The sequence below is a fragment of the Cervus canadensis genome, chromosome 2 (genome assembly GCF_019320065.1).
Source record: "Cervus canadensis isolate Bull #8, Minnesota chromosome 2, ASM1932006v1, whole genome shotgun sequence".
NCBI lineage: Eukaryota > Metazoa > Chordata > Mammalia > Artiodactyla > Cervidae > Cervus > Cervus canadensis.
This window is the reverse complement of record NC_057387.1, coordinates 54,112,598-54,130,616: the sequence shown is the minus strand read 5'-3', so window position 1 is coordinate 54,130,616 and position 18,019 is coordinate 54,112,598. Positions and strand designations below refer to the sequence as shown.

General features: G+C 37.3%; 2 protein-coding genes across 3 annotated transcripts in view; both read left to right on the top strand.

Annotated features, from left to right (window-relative positions):
• The window catches only part of SH3GLB1 (SH3 domain containing GRB2 like, endophilin B1), a 45,787-nt gene extending 28,029 nt beyond the window's left edge, over nt 1-17,758 (top strand). The window contains exons 7-10 of one of the 2 annotated variants that reach the window (XM_043460769.1): nt 1,191-1,280; nt 1,658-1,758; nt 12,114-12,342; nt 12,761-17,758. In XM_043460769.1, coding sequence (XP_043316704.1) covers nt 1,191-1,280; nt 1,658-1,758; nt 12,114-12,342; nt 12,761-12,868 — 528 coding nt within the window. In that variant the 3' untranslated portion in view covers nt 12,869-17,758. The remainder of the gene's footprint in view (nt 1-1,190; nt 1,281-1,657; nt 1,759-12,113; nt 12,343-12,760) is intronic. The other variant, XM_043460768.1, reaches the window with a different exon arrangement.
• LOC122436738 (60S ribosomal protein L36a-like) lies at nt 3,769-4,396 on the top strand. Its single transcript, XM_043460770.1, has one exon. The coding sequence runs from the start codon at nt 3,916-3,918 to the stop codon at nt 4,234-4,236; it is 321 nt and encodes a 106-aa protein (XP_043316705.1). The 5' UTR covers nt 3,769-3,915; the 3' UTR covers nt 4,237-4,396.
• Nucleotides 17,759-18,019: the final 261 nt, after the last annotated feature.

Sequence of the window (18,019 nt, the reverse complement as noted above, 5' to 3'; positions counted from 1 at the left end):
AGGGTGTGAAAGGGAAAGAGTTCGCACCTTGTTTTTAATACTTACTACAGTCTTGGAAATACTGTAATTATTTGGTTGGGGGAGTAAGCAATTTATCCTGGAGAGGTAGTAGAAAATATTATAATGATATTATCACCAATGCTAATTCCCCATGGGGAATAAGCTATTTTGAGTGATCTTTAAGATTTTATTTTTTCCTCTTCATTCTCATTACCGACCAACTCTGACTAAAGATTTGTGAGGATATTTTTTACCAGTACTTACTATTTTTAGATTTTATTTTTTTAAGTGACTTGTTTTGTCCCAGCACTAAACCTGTATCAGATAGTTAAAGCTGGTAATGGTATGCTGTTGTATACATCTCTCTCTAGCTCTGAGGTCATTTACTTCATCTTGGTAGCTTGACATTAGCTGTGGTGGAAGTATATATACCATTGAAACTCAGCACATTAGAGAATCTCCCCTCCCTCCCCCCGCTTCGCCCACCCCCCCCCCCAACCAGTAAAGAGCCAGTTACTAGCACACTATTGACTAAAGGTCACTCATAACTTGCAAAAAAATCCTAGCATATCTTATAGATAATATTTCTGCTTAAAACATATTTTATGCAAAGTTTGGAAAGAAAACCGTAGAAGACATTTATGTAGGACAAAGAATCCTTTGAAGGAACCTTAGAACTGTGTCCCTAGAATCAAGTATATGCTTGATAACTAAACAAAAGAAGTTAAAATCCTCACTTCATCCTGAAGTTTTTTCATTTGAGAATGAAACCTATATTTAACTTCAAAGTCAAGTAACTATAGTAATAACAGAATTTTTTGAAATATTTTATACATGTTAACTGGTAATCTTAAGGTTTCATAAAACAGTAAAATTTACCAAAGTTTATACTAGAAAATGTTTGAAAATATATTGACTGTCCCATAGTTTTCCTAGGCTTTTATGTTTATGTCGTTAACCTTTGACATTGATTCTTTTGAGTTAAGTACCAGTAAGGAATCAGTTCTATCTAGATTAAGTAATAGAGAAGAAATAAGGTCTAGAAACCAGGGACCAGTTTAGCTACAAAGTAGAATCAGGGAATTGCCAGACTTTGGGGTTTGTTTGGGGGATTTTTAACTGTCTAAATGAGTGTGCATAGCATGGACTAAGCCTTCTAATGAGATTCTAAAACTGTGTTACAATTTAAGTCTGAACAGGAATTAAGAATAACTCAAAGTGAATTTGATCGTCAGGCAGAGATTACCAGACTTCTGCTGGAGGGAATCAGCAGTACACACGTGAGTGTTCATTCCTTAGAAATTGATTTGGAGCAAAAGGCTTTGATAGTCTTAGGGAAATTCTTGGAGTAGAAACTGAACTTCCTTTTCAGTCATTTATCAAGATACTTAAATTGTAGCATTTTTCAAGATGTATGAAGAAATATTTAAAAAATTTTTTATACCTTATCACCTAGTTTTCTCACCATCATCAAATCCATTTGTTTTTTGTTTGTTTTATTTTTTTTTGGCTAAACAGTTTGTTATTACATATTATAGTAAAATGCTAGATACTGATGATTCACCCTGAGTACAGTGTTGTACTCTGTCTCCCCTTAGCATTTGCCACTTTTAAGTAGATTTTAGAGCTAAGAAGTGACTGTAACTTTCCTTTACAGGCCCATCACCTTCGCTGTCTGAATGACTTTGTAGAAGCCCAGATGACTTACTACGCACAGTGTTACCAATACATGTTAGACCTTCAAAAACAACTGGGAAGGTGGTAATTTCCTTTTCATACATGAACCTCCTGATAAGAGAGGAAATTTGGATTTTTTTCATTTAAACTAATAATAGGTGAAAATAGAATTAAAGGCTTTTATTAGCTTACTTAAAATCAGATTTTTTTTTTAAGGGAAATGTTTATCATACTTCTGAAATAAAAACATTTTGAACTCTTTTGGCACAGAAGAATGTTAACAGGAATGAGAAGATAATTTAAGAGGAATACCTTTTTATTGCTATGTAAAGAGAGCTTAAAAGCATTTGAAGTTCACTTTTCTCTTGTATACCTTTGGAGGTAGTTGAGGAAAATAAAATTATTGATTTTTAGTTGCCCTTAGAGATAAACTAATTTATATTTCATTACTTGTTCACCATTGAAAAAGAAAAAATTTTAGAGTGTTCTATAAGACTTCACACCCATTGATACCATTAAGTGTGGTATTATTCTTTGTAGCACATATGTAAAGCACATAGCCCAATCATTTATTAAACATTTATGGAACACCTGTCATATCCAAGCACTGTTCTGTACTCTAGGATTATATCAGCAAACAAAACAGGTGAAATTGCTTATGTTTATGGAACTCACATTATAAGGTGACACTGAAAATAAAATGGTATTCAGGACAGACGTCGTCTCTGCTCTCAAAACAAACGAAGTCTAGGTAGAAGTATATAGGCCATAGGTGGACAGGCCATGTGATCAGTGGAAAGATAGAGAAGTTCAGATTACTGTAAGGGACATCTAACTGTAACTCGTGAGTCTAGCAAAGATTCACAGATAAAAGTATTTTAGTAGGAATAATCTAGATGAAGAAAAGGGCAGGGAAGAATATCCTAGGCAAAGGGGGAATATGTATGTGAAAGAGCCAGAGGAAAGAAAGTGTGGCAGGCTCGGGGAACTGACAGTAGTTCATTCTGGTTGGATCACAGTGTTCAAGTTAACAATGGGATAGGCGCTCTTCCAGGGGCAGTATTGAGAGGCACTGAGAATGGGCCAGCATTTGACATAACCATTGTAGGCTGTCCTATAGTACCACCTCTAACAAAACCAGGCTGTCCCAAATCCCTGGTAATAGAATTGTTTATACTAAGAAGGTTGGGAAAGCAGCAGAATCTACATGTGGAATATGCCCGGGCCAACTTCGAGGAATTCGCTGTGACCTAAAGTTCTTAACAGGTTGTCTAAAATGAAGGAATTTATCAGCTGGGCTTATGGTGGTTCTGTGTATGTTATATGTGTCCATGACAGAATCAAGCACACTGTTCTTATTGAGCAGAAAATCGTTGTGAAAGTGTTGAAAGCACAATCAGAAAGTTAAATTTAAAAACGAAGCTTTTTTTTTAGTAATAAAAAAAATCAAGAAGCCTTAAAAAAAAAAAAAAGGTTAGTATATGAGGCTGACAAAACATGGTCCACTGGAGAAGGAAGTGGCAAACCACTTCAGTATTCTTGCCTTGAGAACCCCATGAACAGTGTGAAGAGGCAAAAAGATAGGACATGAAAGATGAACTCCCCAGGTCAGTAGGTGCCCACTATGCTCCTGGAGAACAGAGAAATAACTCCAGAAAGAGTGAGGAGAAGGAGCCAAACCAAAAACACCACCCAGTTGTGGATATGACTGGTGATGAAAGTAAAGACTAATGCTGTAAAGAAAAGTATCACACAGGAACCTGGAATGTTAGGTCTATGAATTAAGGTAAATTAGACAACGGTCAGACAAAAGCTGGCAAGAGTGAACACCAACATTTTAAGAATCTGTGATCTAAAATGGACTGGAATGGGTGATTGAACTGAGTTGACCATTATATCCACTACTGTTAAGTAAAAAAATCCTTAGAAGAAATGGCGTAGCCCTCATAGTCAACAAAAGAGTCTGAAATGCAGTACTTGGATGCAATCTGAAAAACAACAGAATAATCTCTGTTCGTTTCCAAGGCAAACCATTCAGTATCACAGTAATCCAAGTCTATGCCCCAACCAATAATGCTGAAGAAGCTAAAGTTGGATGGTTCTATGAAGACCACAAAACCTTCTAGAACTAACACCCAAAAAAGGTGTCCTTTTCATTATAGGGGACTGAAATAAATGCAAAAGTAGGAAGTTAAAAGATTCCAGGAGGCTTTTTGTGCTGGTATCGCTCTTGCAAACATGTTGAACGTGCCAAAAACCCGCCGGACTTTCTGTAAGAAGTGTGGGAAGCACCAGCCCCACAAAGTGACACAGTACAAGAAGGGCAAGTATTCTTTATATGCCCAGGGAAAGCGGCATTATGACAGGAAGCAGAGTGGCTGTGGTGGGCAGACTAAGCTGATTTTCCGGAAAAAGGCTAAAACTACAAAGAAGATTGTACTGAGGCTTGAATATGTTGAGCCCAACTGTAGATCAAATAGAATGCTGGCTATTAAGAGATGCAAACATTTTGAGTTGGGAGGCAATAGGAAGAGAAAGGGCCAAGTGATCCAATTTTGAGCTTCATATTTTGTTTTATTATGAAGACAACAAAAGTTTGAGATCGTTTACTTAAAAAAAAAAAAAGATTCCAGGAGTAACAGACAAATTTGGCCTTGGTGTACAAAATGAAGCAGGGCAAAGGCTGACAAGACTTTTGCCAAGAGAATGCACTGGTCATAGCAAGTACCCTCTTCCAACAACACAAAGATGACTCTACACACGGACAACACCAGATGGTCAATACTGAAATCAGATTGATTATATTCTTTGCTGCCGAAGATGGAGAAGCTCTATACAGTCAGCAAAAACAAGACTGGGAGCTGACTATGGCTCAGATCGTGAACTCCTTATTGCCAAATTCAGACTTAAATTGAAAAAAGTAGGAAAACCACTAGATCATTCAGGTATGACCTAAATCAAATCCCTTATGATTATACAGTGGAAGTGAGAAATAGACTCAAGGGATTAGATCTGATAGACAGCCTGATGAACTATGGACGGAGGTTCGTGACATTGTACAGGAGACAGGGATCAAGACCATCCCCAAGAAAAAAATGTAAAAAAGCCAAATGGCTGCCTGAAGAGGCCTTACAAATAGCTGTGAAAAGAAGAAAAGCAAAAAGCAAAGAAGAAAAGGAAATATATACCCATTTGAATGCAGAGTTCCAGAGAAAAGCAAGGAGAGACAAGAAAGCCTTCTTCCGTGATCAGTGCAAAGAAATAGAGGAAAACAATAGAATTGGAAAGACTAGAGATCTCTTCAAGAAAATTAGAGATACCAAGGGAACATTTCATGCAAAGGTGGTCTCGATAAAGGACAGAAATGGTATGGACCTAACAGAAGCAGAAGATATTAAGAAGAGGTGGCAAGAATACACAGAAGAGCTACAGAAAAAAGATCTTAATGACCCAGATAACCATGATGGTGTGATCACTCACCTAGAGCCAGGCATCCTGGAATGTGAAGTCAAGTGGGCTTTAGGAAGCATCACTACAGGGAAAGCTAGTGGAGGTAATGGAATTCCAGTTGAGCTATTTCAAATCCTAAAAGATGATACTGGTGACTGCAGCCATGAAATTAAAAGACACTTCCTCCTTGGAAGAAAAGCTATAACCAACCTAGACAGCATATTAAAAAGCAGAGACATTACTTTGCCAACAAAAGTCTGTCTAGTCAAAGCAATGGTTTTTCCAGTAGTCATTATGGATGTGAGAGTTGGACTATAAAGAAAGCTGAACAGCTAAGAATTGATGCTTTTGAACTGTGGTATTGGAGAAGTCTCTTGAGAGTCCCTTGGACTGCAAGGAAATCCAGTCAGTCCATCCTAAAGGAAATCATCCCTGAATATTCATTAGAAGGACTGATGCTGAAGCTGAAACTCCCATACTTTGGCCACCTGATGCGAAGAACTGACTCATCTGAAAAGACCCTGATGCTGAGAAAAATTGAAGGCAGGAGGGGAAGGGGATGACAGTGAATGAGATGGTTGGATGGCATCACCAACTTAATGGACATGAGCTTGAGTAAACTCCTGGAGTTGGTAATGGACAGGGAAGCCTGGCACGCTGCAGTCCATGGAGTCACAGTTGGACACGACTGAGCAACTAAACTGAACTGAACTGAGATGAGGCTAGAATAATGAAGCAGTGTCATTTCATGAATGCCCTTTAAGTAATGAGGAGTTTGAGATTTATATAATGAGGAACCATGAAAGCAGGGGAGTCATATGTAACATTTGAAAGAGGAATACCAAGAGAATTTATTTCAAGGAATAAGGAGAAAAAATTAAAAACCCTCATCACTTTGGTTTTCCTTTCTGCATAGTAATCCTTCAAAACTAGGCATAGAACAAAATTAGTCACTTCCACAAAACCAATTTTAAGCCCAAGGAGCCTAGTACTTCCTGTTCATATTGTCCTGATGTTCTAGCAGTGCAGCATAGGGGTTGCTGTTAAAATCATTCATCCTTGCATTCTCCTTAAAGCCATTCAAATGCTTGGAACTCAGCCATTCAGACAAAATCTAGTCATTGATGCTCTGAGGTAGGTACTATTATCCACATACAGATGAGGAATCAGAAGAACTGGTTATAAGATTAGTAAATATATTTTATTTTTAATAGTGGGAAAGTTTACGTATTGTGCTACAGTGGCAGGAGGTTTAGAGTTTTGTTTTAATTTAGCAGTAAAAGTTCTTAGCAGGTGAAGATGGTCTTTCGGGGTTTTTCTGTTTGGTGTTTTGTTGTTTTTCTTTTTACATTAATTCCCCAAAATTAACATCAGTAGAACTCAGTGGCTAAACAAAAATTAATTATACTGGTAAGTTTAAAAGTAAAATTCCATGGTTAAACATTTAAAAAATCCTGTCTGGATATACAACCACATCTGTGTTGAGAGAGCTTATCTTTTTTTTTTTTTCCCCCTCCAGAAATGTATATACAGGCTGCATTCACTGAGGAAGGGATGCTCGGAAATGTATTCTTAACTTCAGAGTGAAACTTGAATTAGAAATTAGTTCTTTTTATCATTAGAACTCTTTTACCCATCAGAGAAACATTTGCTTTTAATTTTTAAAAGCACTATTCTAGACCTCAAGGATAGCGTATAAACAAAATAGATCATACTCCTGCCTTCATGGAACCTACATTCTATTTAGGGGTAGAGGGGAGTAGAAAATCAATATGTTTTATCAATTACATAGTATATTAGATGGTGATAAATGCACTGGAGAAAAATAGAGCAGGAAAGTAGAGATTTACATAGTCAGGGAAGACAGATTTGAAAGATGTGAGAAAATAAAGCACACGAGCTTTATTATTATTAGAGATGCTCCAGGAGAGGAGGTACAAAAACTCAGAAGCAGGAACATGGCTGTATGTTCAGGTAACAAAAGAGAGAGCTTAGCTGAAGATTAATCAAGGAAACAGGGAGCTAGGATATATAGGCTTTGGAAAACACTCTTTGTGGACTTTGACCTTTACTTGGAGATAAAGTCTGGAGGATTTTGAGCTGAAGAGGGACATGATTTGATTTTAGCTTTTAACAAGATCATTCTTGCTGCCCTGTTGAGGATGTTAGAGGGTAAGAGTGTGAGCTGACAAGCCTATTGGGAGCCTATTGCAGTAACTTGGTCAATAATCCAATCAGGAGATGATGGAAGCTTGGATGGGGGGATTGAGATAGATATGGTAGAAGTGCTCAAACCCTGGGTGTGTTTTTAAAGGTAAAAACAGCAAGGGTTTGCTGATAAATGTTCTATATATGAGACCTAGAGGTGTCAAGAATTACTGCCGGTGTTGGCCTGAGCACCTGAAAGAATTAGAGTTTTGGTTCATTAAAGTGGGGAATACCCCAGGAGGAGCAGGTTGGGTGCGGGGAAGGCACATCAGGTATATCAGGAGCCCAATTTTAGACGTGTTAAGTTTGAGAAATGAAACACTCAAGTGGAGATAATCAGTTTCAGGATATGCAAGTCTGGATATTGGTGGGGAGTGAATTAGATAAATTAGACATTTGTCAGTATATCAAGGATATTTAAATCTGTGAGACTAGATGAACTTACCAAGGGAGTACATAGAGAGAGGGGCTTCCTTGGTAGCGTGCTGGTGAAGAATACACCTGCAATGCAGATGACCCCAGTTTGATTCCTGGGTCAGAAAGATCCCCTAGAGAAGGGATAGGTTACCTACTTCATTACTCATGGGCTTCCCTGGTGGCTCAGATAGTAAAGAATCTGCCTGCAATGTGGGAGATCTGGGTTCAATCCCTGGGTTGGGAAGATCCTCTGGAGGAGGGCATGGCAATCCACTCCAGTATTCTTGCCTGGAGAATCTCCATGGACAGAAGTGCATGTGCAGAAACCACATGTGTGGCCTTGGATTAAGCTGTAAAAGGCAAGAGGAGTGTTTCACTGTGATCTGTAGATAGTTCAAGTGAAAAGAGGGCTGTTAGTAGACCTTTGTATTTAAAACATTGAAGTCATTGCTGACCTTGATGAGTAGCTTTAATGGAACAGTGTGGGCAAAAGCTTGTTTGCCAGCGGAAGGAGAGAAACTGTTGACAGTAAGTTTAGATAAGTCTTTCAAGTAGTTTTACTGTAAAGAGGAATAGAGAAGTGAAGCACTAGCCAGAGGAGGAAGTAGAGTCTAGCCCATTTTTGTCTTGTTTTTTTAAGATAGAAATAAAAGCATGATTATACTCTGATAAGAATGATACACTAAATGGAGAAAATACTATATTGAAAAGAAAGGGAAGAATTGGTAGTGTGATATCCTTGAGAGGCCATATTATACCCAGGTAGAAAAATTTACCTTAAAATAATCTTAGGGGCATAGATACAGCTCATCTGTAGTACGAGGAAAGATGAGCAAAAGCCTGGAAGTTTCCTGATTGTTTTTTTCTCCTCTTAAGATTAAAAGGAAGCAATTCACCAGCTGATTATAAAGGTTAAGGGAGAATTGCTGAAATTTTACAGATGGATAAAGGGGCATGAAAAGTCATCAGGAGAATGTTAAGTGGATAGATTTTAGAGAAATGTGTAGTTGCCAGGCAGCATTGTGGACCCACTTGTTCCTACTGAACTCGCTGAGTGTGAGACTGGACTATGATTTTGTATTTTTTCTTGTCATAGATACATGGATACTGAATAGATAATTAGGGAGATCTTTACCAAATGAGTAGTATGAAGTAAAGGACATAGGATTTGAAGGTATATGCAAGGGGGGTGATTCTGATAATTTACCTTGGACACAAATGGCATGCTGGTAGGATAATAGATGGTAGGTCTGTGGTAGGACTATAGATCCGAGATCAGTTCAGTTCAGTCACTCAGTCGTGTCCGACTCTTTGCAACCCCATGGACTGCAGCACACCAGGCCTCCCTGTCCATCACCAACTCCAGGAGTTTACCAAACTCATGTCCATCAAGTTAGTGATGCCATCCAACCATTGCATCCTCTTGTCATTCCCTTCTCCTCCTGCCTTCAATCTTTCCCAGCATCAGGGTCTTTTCAAATGAGTCAGCTCATCGCATCAGGTGGCGAAAGTATTGGAGTTTCAGTTTCAACATCAGTCCTTCCAGTGAACACCCAGGACTGATCTCCTTTAGGATGGACTGGTTGGATCTCCTTGCAGTCCAAGGGACTCTCAAGAGTCTTCTCCAACACCACAGTTCAAAAGCATCAATTCTTTGGCACTCAGCTCTCTTTATAGTCCAACTCTCACATCCATTCATGACTACTAGAAAAACCATAGCCTTGACTCGACAGACCTTTGTTGACAAAGTAATGTCTCTGCTTTTTAGTATGCTGTCTAGGTTGGTCATAACTTTCCTTCCAAGGAGTAAGCATCTTTTAATTTCATGGCTGCAGTCACCATCTGCAGTGATTTTGGAGCCCCCCAAAATAAAGTCAGCCACTCTTTCCACTGTTTCCCCATCTATTTGCCATGAAGTGATGGGACCAGATGCCATGATCTTAGTTTTCTGAATGTTGAGATTTAAGCCAACTTTTTCACTCTCCACTTTCACTTTCATCAAGAGGCTCTTTAGTTCTTCTTTACTTTCTGCCATAAGGGTGGTGTCATTTAAATATCTGAGGTTATTGATATTTCTCCCAGCAATCTTGATTCCAGCTTGGAATCTGAGATAGGCTTGTTGAAATGAGAGTACTAGGGAAAAAGATGATGGTCAGAGAATGGAATGTTGGAAAATACGATTATTATAAGGGTTATAGTTTTTGGAATTAATAAAGTCTAGATGAGGCATTGGTAATGGATGGCTGAATTAGGGTCAGGCACAGAATCACTAGGAGAGAAGAGCCCATGGCTCTGATAGGCCAAAGTGTTCAAATAATTAGATTAACAATTATTTGAACAATCTAAGAATTGTTCAAATAATTCTTAGAATCACCAAGAATTAAGATATACTGGCAGTGAGCCAGAAACTAAAATTTAGAGATAAAGATGAAAAAAAATAAGACAACTGTAGATGATTGCAACAAGAGATAGTTGATAGTTGAATAACATGAAATTCAAAATTTTGGTAGGAGTAATCTTGGTGACGGAGAAGAATATAGGAATGGAAATGAGCATACAACTCCTATAGCTTCCACCTCTAGGCTCAATGATACATGGAGTGTGGGAGATAAACACAGCATCAGGAGGTAAAAGGAAGGTTTAGAGAAGAGGTTAAGGAGAAAGGATTTTGCTGACTGATTTCTAGATGGCACAGGAGTCATAAAGAAGGAAACTCCATTTTATGAAGAGATTAATTTCACCTACCTTTACCGATGAAGCATTTTATATTTTAACTAGTGATACCACTTTAACGGCAGAAAGTAAAGAGAAACTAAAGAGCCTCTTGATTAAAGTAAAAGAGGAGAGTGAAAAAGCTGGCTTACAACTCAACTTTCAAAAAGTGAAGATCATGGCACCTGGTCTTATCACTTCATGGCAAATAGATGAGGAAAAAGTAGAAACTGTGTCAGATTTCATATTCTTGGGCTCCAGAATCAATGTGGATGGTGACTGCAGCCACGAAATTAAAAGATGCTTCTCCTTGGAAGAAAAGCTATAACAAACCTAGACAGTGTATTAAAAAGCAGAGACATCACTTTGCTGACAGTGGTCCTTATAGTCAAAGCTATGCTGTTTCTAATAGTCATATATGGATGTGAGAGCTGGACCATAAAGAAGGCTGAGCACTGAAGAGTTGATGCTTTTGAACTGTGGTGTTGGAAAAGACGCTTTAGAGTCCCTTGGACAGCAAGGAGATCAAACCACACTAATCCTAAAGAGAAGGAAATGGCAACCCACTCTAGTATTCTTGCCTGGAAAATCTCATGGAACAAGGAGTCTGGTAGGCTACAGTCCATGGGGTTGCAAAGAGTTGGACACAACTGAGCAATTTCACTCTCACTTTCAGGGAGATAGTGAAGGACAGGGAAGAGCATGCTGCATGCAGTTCATGGGGGTCCCAAAGAGTCGGACACAACTTAGCAACTGAACAAAAGCAATGAATTTTAATAGGATTGTTTTCAACCTTAGAAGTGGTTGGATTAGAATGATTATTGGCCAGTCATGTTACGTTTTTTTCTATTTAGTATGAGAAACAGTAAGCGTAAAATAAACTGAAAATTAGAATTATCTTTAAAGTGTTTGTAAGCACATTGATAAAAAGATTTCACTAATTTCTAATAAAACTTTTATTTTTCCCCTTAAACAAGAATTTGTGATATCCGCCCTATTCTTCTGTTGAGTATTCATTATGTTATCAGTCATAACATATTATTTGAATGTCTATCCCTTCACCTGTCTACAATCCATAAAAGAATGGTATTGTTTCATCTTTATATCTCAGCTTGTTCTAGTGATGCTGGACAAGGAGATACTCAGTAAATATTTGAATAAACAGGAAAATGTGAAAATCTATTTTATGAAAAAAAGAGTTGTTGGTCAAATATTTCTCAAAGAATTAGCTTGAAAACTTTAATCTGTGGTAGTATCTGACATTTAGGTAAGTTTTTCATTGGTTTTTGAATTTAAAAATTCATAAAGGAAGGAAAAGGTTAATAAAACATACAGTAGAAAATTGAAGTATTATGAATCATTTTTCTGGAGAAAAATAGATATTTTTTTTTAAACCTTTTAAAGTTTATACTTGTAAAGATGACTTTGAAACAGACTTTCAAGGATTTTATATTTAAAAATAACCTGCATTTTCTCTAATGTAATTGACCCAAGAGGGGTAATCTAAATAGCACCCTTCATCATTAAAATATTAACATCTTTTAAATCTTTAGCCTGTGGAGGTTGGTAGAAGGTAAATACTGCCACCAAGTGGTGATATGCAGAAACTTTGGCCCTGTATACATAATTGGAGATTTTCTTTTCAACAGTTTTCCATCCAATTATCATTCTAACAACAACCAGACTTCTGTGGCACCTATACCATCTGCTTCATCAAATGTGATTGGTTCCTCTGCCTTGACTTCAACAAGTAGCCTAGTAATCACCTCTCCTTCCAACCTCACTGACCTGAAGGAGTGCAGTGGCAGCCGGAAGGCCAGGGTTCTCTATGATTATGATGCTGCAAACAGTACTGAATTATCACTTCTGGCAGATGAGGTGAGTAATGTGGATATAAAAAGAAAACTGTGTCATAGTTTGACTTAACCTTCCAGTATAACAAAATGCAAATTCATCATTACTTATTTAGAAATAGTTTATTATGAATGTTTTTATAGATTGCAGATGATTGTATTAACATTTTATAAATTTTTAACTACTATTTTTTAACAAAATAGAACATCACAGAAATATTTAAAGCTTTTAACTGCTAAATAATTAGATTTCTAAAACTGCCTCTAATAAAACCCTTTATCTTTCACATTGATGATAATGTTTATAATGTGATGTGTTTGTTTATGATAATATTTAAATGTTTATAGTGAATAATTTACAACTTAAACAAATTAAATCTGATTAGTTTTCTGTGTATTTATTTATTAATATAGTTAATAACTGGAAATGTTTTATTTTGTAGGTAATCACTGTTTTCAGTGTCGTTGGAATGGATTCAGACTGGCTAATGGGTGAAAGGGGAAACCAGAAGGGCAGGGTGCCAATTACCTACTTAGAACTGCTCAATTAAATAGGTGGACTATTGAAAGATACCATATTTATATACAGTTAACTCTTAATAAAGCAGGTTTAAGTATCTTTCATGTTAATGTCTTAAAAAACTGAAAAGAAAATACCAGCCATCAGAAACTGGCCTTTCTGCCAATAAAATCGCATGGTGAATATTTCATTACAAAAGTTATGTTAGAGCTTTCATGCCAAGAATGTTTTGTTACAAAATTCTCTTTCTACTGAGGTTTCACTAATACGTAGCTTCTACTTTTGAGCCCCAAGTTAAAGCAGAAGAACTGTTTTCTACTGGATTTTTCATTAATGGCAAGCTTTTTCTTTTATGTAAAATAAATTTATTGTGAATTGGTATCAGTGACTCATTTATTAGGTATAATTAATAACCAAAGAATAAAGTTAAAATTTGTTTTTAACTTGGTTTAAAAAGAGCTCTAGGATATAAACCTCTTTTGTGAAAAATGTTTCTGAATGTTTTCATAAACAAAATTTAGTTACACCATGTTTACCTTATTTTCCAGCAGTCATTGAATGATGACAGTATTCTATTTCAGTGAGCTATTTTGAGGGCTTTTTATTAAACACTACTGAATGATTTCTTCTAAGAATAACTAGTCCTCAAGAAGTATTACCATATTTCTCTAATACATTTGCAGTTAAGATTCTAAATCATCTGGGACAAACTCAGTTCACTGAACCAATGTTTCTAAGATTGTTCAGTTGGCACCATTTAATCCATAATCAGAATTGGATGTGTTAAGATGTTATAGTACAGTAAAGAGAATTTGTTCTTATTCAACAAGAAATCCTTATAAAAATATGGATTTGCACAGCTGTGTTTGTTATAGAGTAAATTGTATGCAAACAGTGTACTTTTGGTTACTTTAAGCCTACAAATAAAATTTTAAAAATTTACTAATGAACTTAGGTTATCCTGATCAGGCTCTCTAGTTCACACACTAATGAAACAATTAGTAATATACTTGGAATCAGAAAATTGCTGTGTGGGCTATTGCTAGGAATCAGCAGATTGTTACCATGTCAGGACTTCTGCTCTCATTGTCATTCATTCATCAAACATTTGTTGGGTGCTAGGCACTATGCTGATCAGCTTGGAATACGATCCTGACCAAGATGCACTAAGTTCTTCCCCTTACAGATCTTAAAGACTGGTAGAGGATACAGAAAAATAAGTAAGCAATGGTCATATAACAGAGTCAATGTCATGATAGAAGGAAAATGTGATACTTTGGAGCTTTGGGAGTCACCTCGTTCAAATTTGGGTAGTGGAGATGGTTTGGAGAGGAAGTGTTCCAGACAGAGGAAAAAGTTACGCCAGGCCTGGAGCTGAGAGAACGTAGCACATTCTGTCAGCTCAGAGTGGTTCAATCTGGCTTACACGTTAAGTATAAAGGTGTAGTTAATTTCTTTAGGAAATGTTAATGTGTCAAAATTACATGTTTAGGTACTTTGAAAAATGAATATTAAGCACAAAAGATGTTTTAAAATGGTGTTTAAGAGTTCTTGAGAGCTTGGTGAACATGTTTATAATTCAGTTTACAGTTCAAATTTTAACAGTAGTTGTTACGTTTCTATTCTGAGACAAATTTCTCTGCAGTTTTATAGTTGTGAAAGATGATTTGATTCACCCTGTGAATTTCCATACTGTTAATCCCCAGAGCTGCTCACACTGGTTAGTTAGCCATAAAACCACTTGGGTGAAGCTTTTTCCCCCCAGAAAGGAAGCTCAACGGCCAACCCAGAGCACCATCTATTATGTAAATCCAGATTTAGGCTTTTAGAAGATCATACAAAAAGATCAGGTCAGCTTTAATAGCAACTGTAAATTAGGCTTATGGGAAGTAGAGTAGTAAAAGGGAAAGAATATGAGTAGTGGAGTGAAATTGTCCTGGGTTCAAATCCAGTCTTCTTCACATACTGTGCTCTTTGAGCTTCAGCTCAGATGTCATGTAAACTGCCATTTCCTTGGTAGTAAAATGGGGATAATAATTATGTCACCTTAAGGTTATTGTGAGGATTTTATAGCAAAAAAAAAAAGTTTTAAAAATAGTAATAAAATATCTATAAAACCTATACCTGTAGATTTTATAACTATCTTGTATGTTAGATAACTTGGGGGAAAAAGCTTGGCACACTGTAGAAATGTGCTGTAAAAATTTTTCCCCTTGTTAGCTTCTGTAGCTTCCTGACTGTTGGCCTTGTTTACAACTGTGAATCAGAGATTCATCTTCTTTGTCCATGCTCTGTTCTATTCCTTATTGATTGTATCTTGCACCCTCTTTAAATCAGATCAAGATCTAGGTTTAACCTCGCCACAGTCAGTGTACATTTTTATCAGAACCTTCTGCTTTCCATCAAATGAATGTTGCTTATTGTAACCCAATAATGTACAGTAGCCTTCAATAATGTTAAGAGTTCAAAGGTTTTTTTTGTGCCTTTGTCCACCACAAATCCAGCACAATATGTAAATTTATTTTTATGTTTATTGTTTTTTAGTTTAGTGGAGTTTTGTTTGGTTCTTTGGAGTCTTTTGGATTTATTTTGGTTTGGGCTTATTTTATAAGGTCATAGGTTTAATTTTTACTCAGGTAAAGGTCTGTAGGTTCTTAGGCATGGAACAAAACCTTGGGAAGCCTATTAATTCATGGTGCAATTTAGAATTACTTAAATAATCTCTGTGGCCCTGAGCTTAATCTAAAGATACAGTAATGTGAAGGATGCATATATGAATGAAATAGTAAACTTGGAAATAATCGTAGGCTCTTTTTACAAACAGAAGTAACTGATTATCTCTTTTATTTGTCCTGAAGGTAATTAACAAAAAAGGTCATTGCATTAAATTGTTTTTGTGGTGCTGATCAGAAGAATTCATATTGCAGGAGACTAGGTCTCAGAAATGGGAATGTGCCTCACTCTGAATAATGTGAGAAATAGGAAACCTGAGGCCAGGGTCGCTAGTGGGTTGGAGTTCATCCTCATAGTCTGCTGTTCTCCACCAGAACAAAGGAGCAGGATGTAAACGGAGGAGCTGGTCTTGGGAGGACATGGAGAAGATGAAAGAGCACAGGTCTAAAAGCAGCAGCTTTGTTTACCCAGGAAGGTCCAGCTTGCCTCCATGCTTTTTTTAAATGATTCCTTAAAAATATCTTCCCTAGCTCCCAAACACCTGAAAGTTTGAAATATGTTTCCGTATTATGTAGCACTTCAGGTCTGAGTGAGAAGCCTTAATAATAGGAGGCTCTGCAATGTGACCTACAGCCAGCTTTACCTCAGGGGCTTCCCAGGTGGCGCTAGTGGTAAAGAACCTGCCTGCCAGTGCAGGAGACATCAGAGGCAAGGGTTCGATCCCCAGGCTGGACGATCCTTTAGAGGAGGGCACGGTAACCCACTCCAGTACTCTTGCCTGGAGAATCGCATGGACGGAAGAGCCTGGCAAGCTACATTCCATATGGTTGCAATGAGTCGGACACAACTGTAGCGACTTAGCACCGCACAACTTTGCCTCAACCCCTTCTCCAGATGGCTAAGTGACCCTTACCTCGTGGTGAGACTGAAGTGGGGGTGTGGTATTTGTCCACAGCACACATGCCCTTTCTCCCACATCCTAATGGGAAACTGCTCAGTAGGGAAGTGGTTCCCAGTGTGAGACTCCCCAGGACAGGCAATATCAGCATCACCAAGGAACTTGCTAAAAATGTTAATTTGTATGTCCAAGTACCTTTTTTGGTACATGTTGTCTTCAAGGGGCTATAAAACTAGTCTTAGTTCTCCCATGTAACATTTTTAAATACATTTCAAGACAAAAACTGAATTCTGATCTTTACTGTGTTCTAGTACTAATTGTAATTAGTTACTTTAAATTATTTGTTTAGTATGTATGTATCTGTCACTCTGGAATGTAGGCTCCTGAGATTGAGACTGTTAATTCTTTGGATCACAGTTAAATTCCCAACTCTCAGCATGAGACCTGGCACAGAGTATATACTCAATATTTGTCAAAGAAAGAAAAAAATGCAACTCTTAAGCCTTATCCAAGTTCCACTGAAACCAACTCTGGGAGTAGGACCCAGCATTCTGTCTTTACAGGCCGTTTAGGTGATTACCCTCCTAAGTTTGAGACTGGCTTGAGTAGAATAAAGATAATGTGCCTTTTACCTTCAGGCCTGCTATCTGACATCACTTGAAAATTCTCCCTGCCTTTTGTATACCAACAACGTTTATCTCAAGTGTAGAGGAGCCTTGCTCTGGGCTGCATTACAAGTGGGTGTGAAGGTATAAGGTATCCTTCCTATAAGAAAGGACAGTACTACTTAGAATGCCTGTACTTGATTGATGTGAAGGGTTTCTAGGGATGGATGTGTTTGTCTGAAGAAGGGTAAGCATTACCACCACCCACATTTCCACTCTGCACAGTCACAGTTTGACGTCATTAAAGTCATATCAGACTAACATGACCATCCTGGTGCTCGGGCTGCTAAGCTCTGCTCTCTGTATTTTAAAGGAGACCTTCTAAGAATTGCAAGTGCTTTTTTAAAAAATACAAGTCATAAGTGCATTGATAAAAAAGGAGGGAAAAAAGGATATAAAGATAAAAATCACAATTCCACCATCCAGGGAGCGCTACTGTTACCTAGGTGTATAGACTTAGAGATTCTTCTCTGCTTTTGTAGGTTTTTAAAAATGGGATCAAGTTGTACATACTGTTTTGTAACTTTTTTTTCACTTGACGGTGCCATGACTATCTTGCCGTGTCAGAATGTGTTTCTATATCTTTCTTAATGGCTGCATGGTGTTTCATCCCCTGTGCCACATTTTGTTAAACTGCTGTTCTTAGGGTGTTTCCAATTTTTCACTAATAAACTGCTTTCAAGGACATTGTGTTGTTAAATCTTTTATGTGTTCTTAATATTTCCTTAAGGTGAATTCTTGAAGGTGGAAATGCTCTTGTAGAGTATGCCAGTTTATAAAAGCTTTTGTCACTGCCACTTTGGCCCTTAGAAAACTTACCAGGTTATACTTTAATCAGCAGTATAAGAAAGAATACTGTTTCTTTTTGGAGGGCTTCCAACTGAATGTTTTTAGAAGCTTCAGTTTAAAAGTAAAGGGTGAGAGGAAGATAAAAATACCCTGCAAA

Bases quoted from the DNA above. Each gene is read 5' to 3' on its own strand.
- LOC122436738 (XM_043460770.1), top strand. From the start codon at position 3,916: ATGTTGAACGTGCCAAAAACCCGCCGGACTTTCTGTAAGAAGTGTGGG.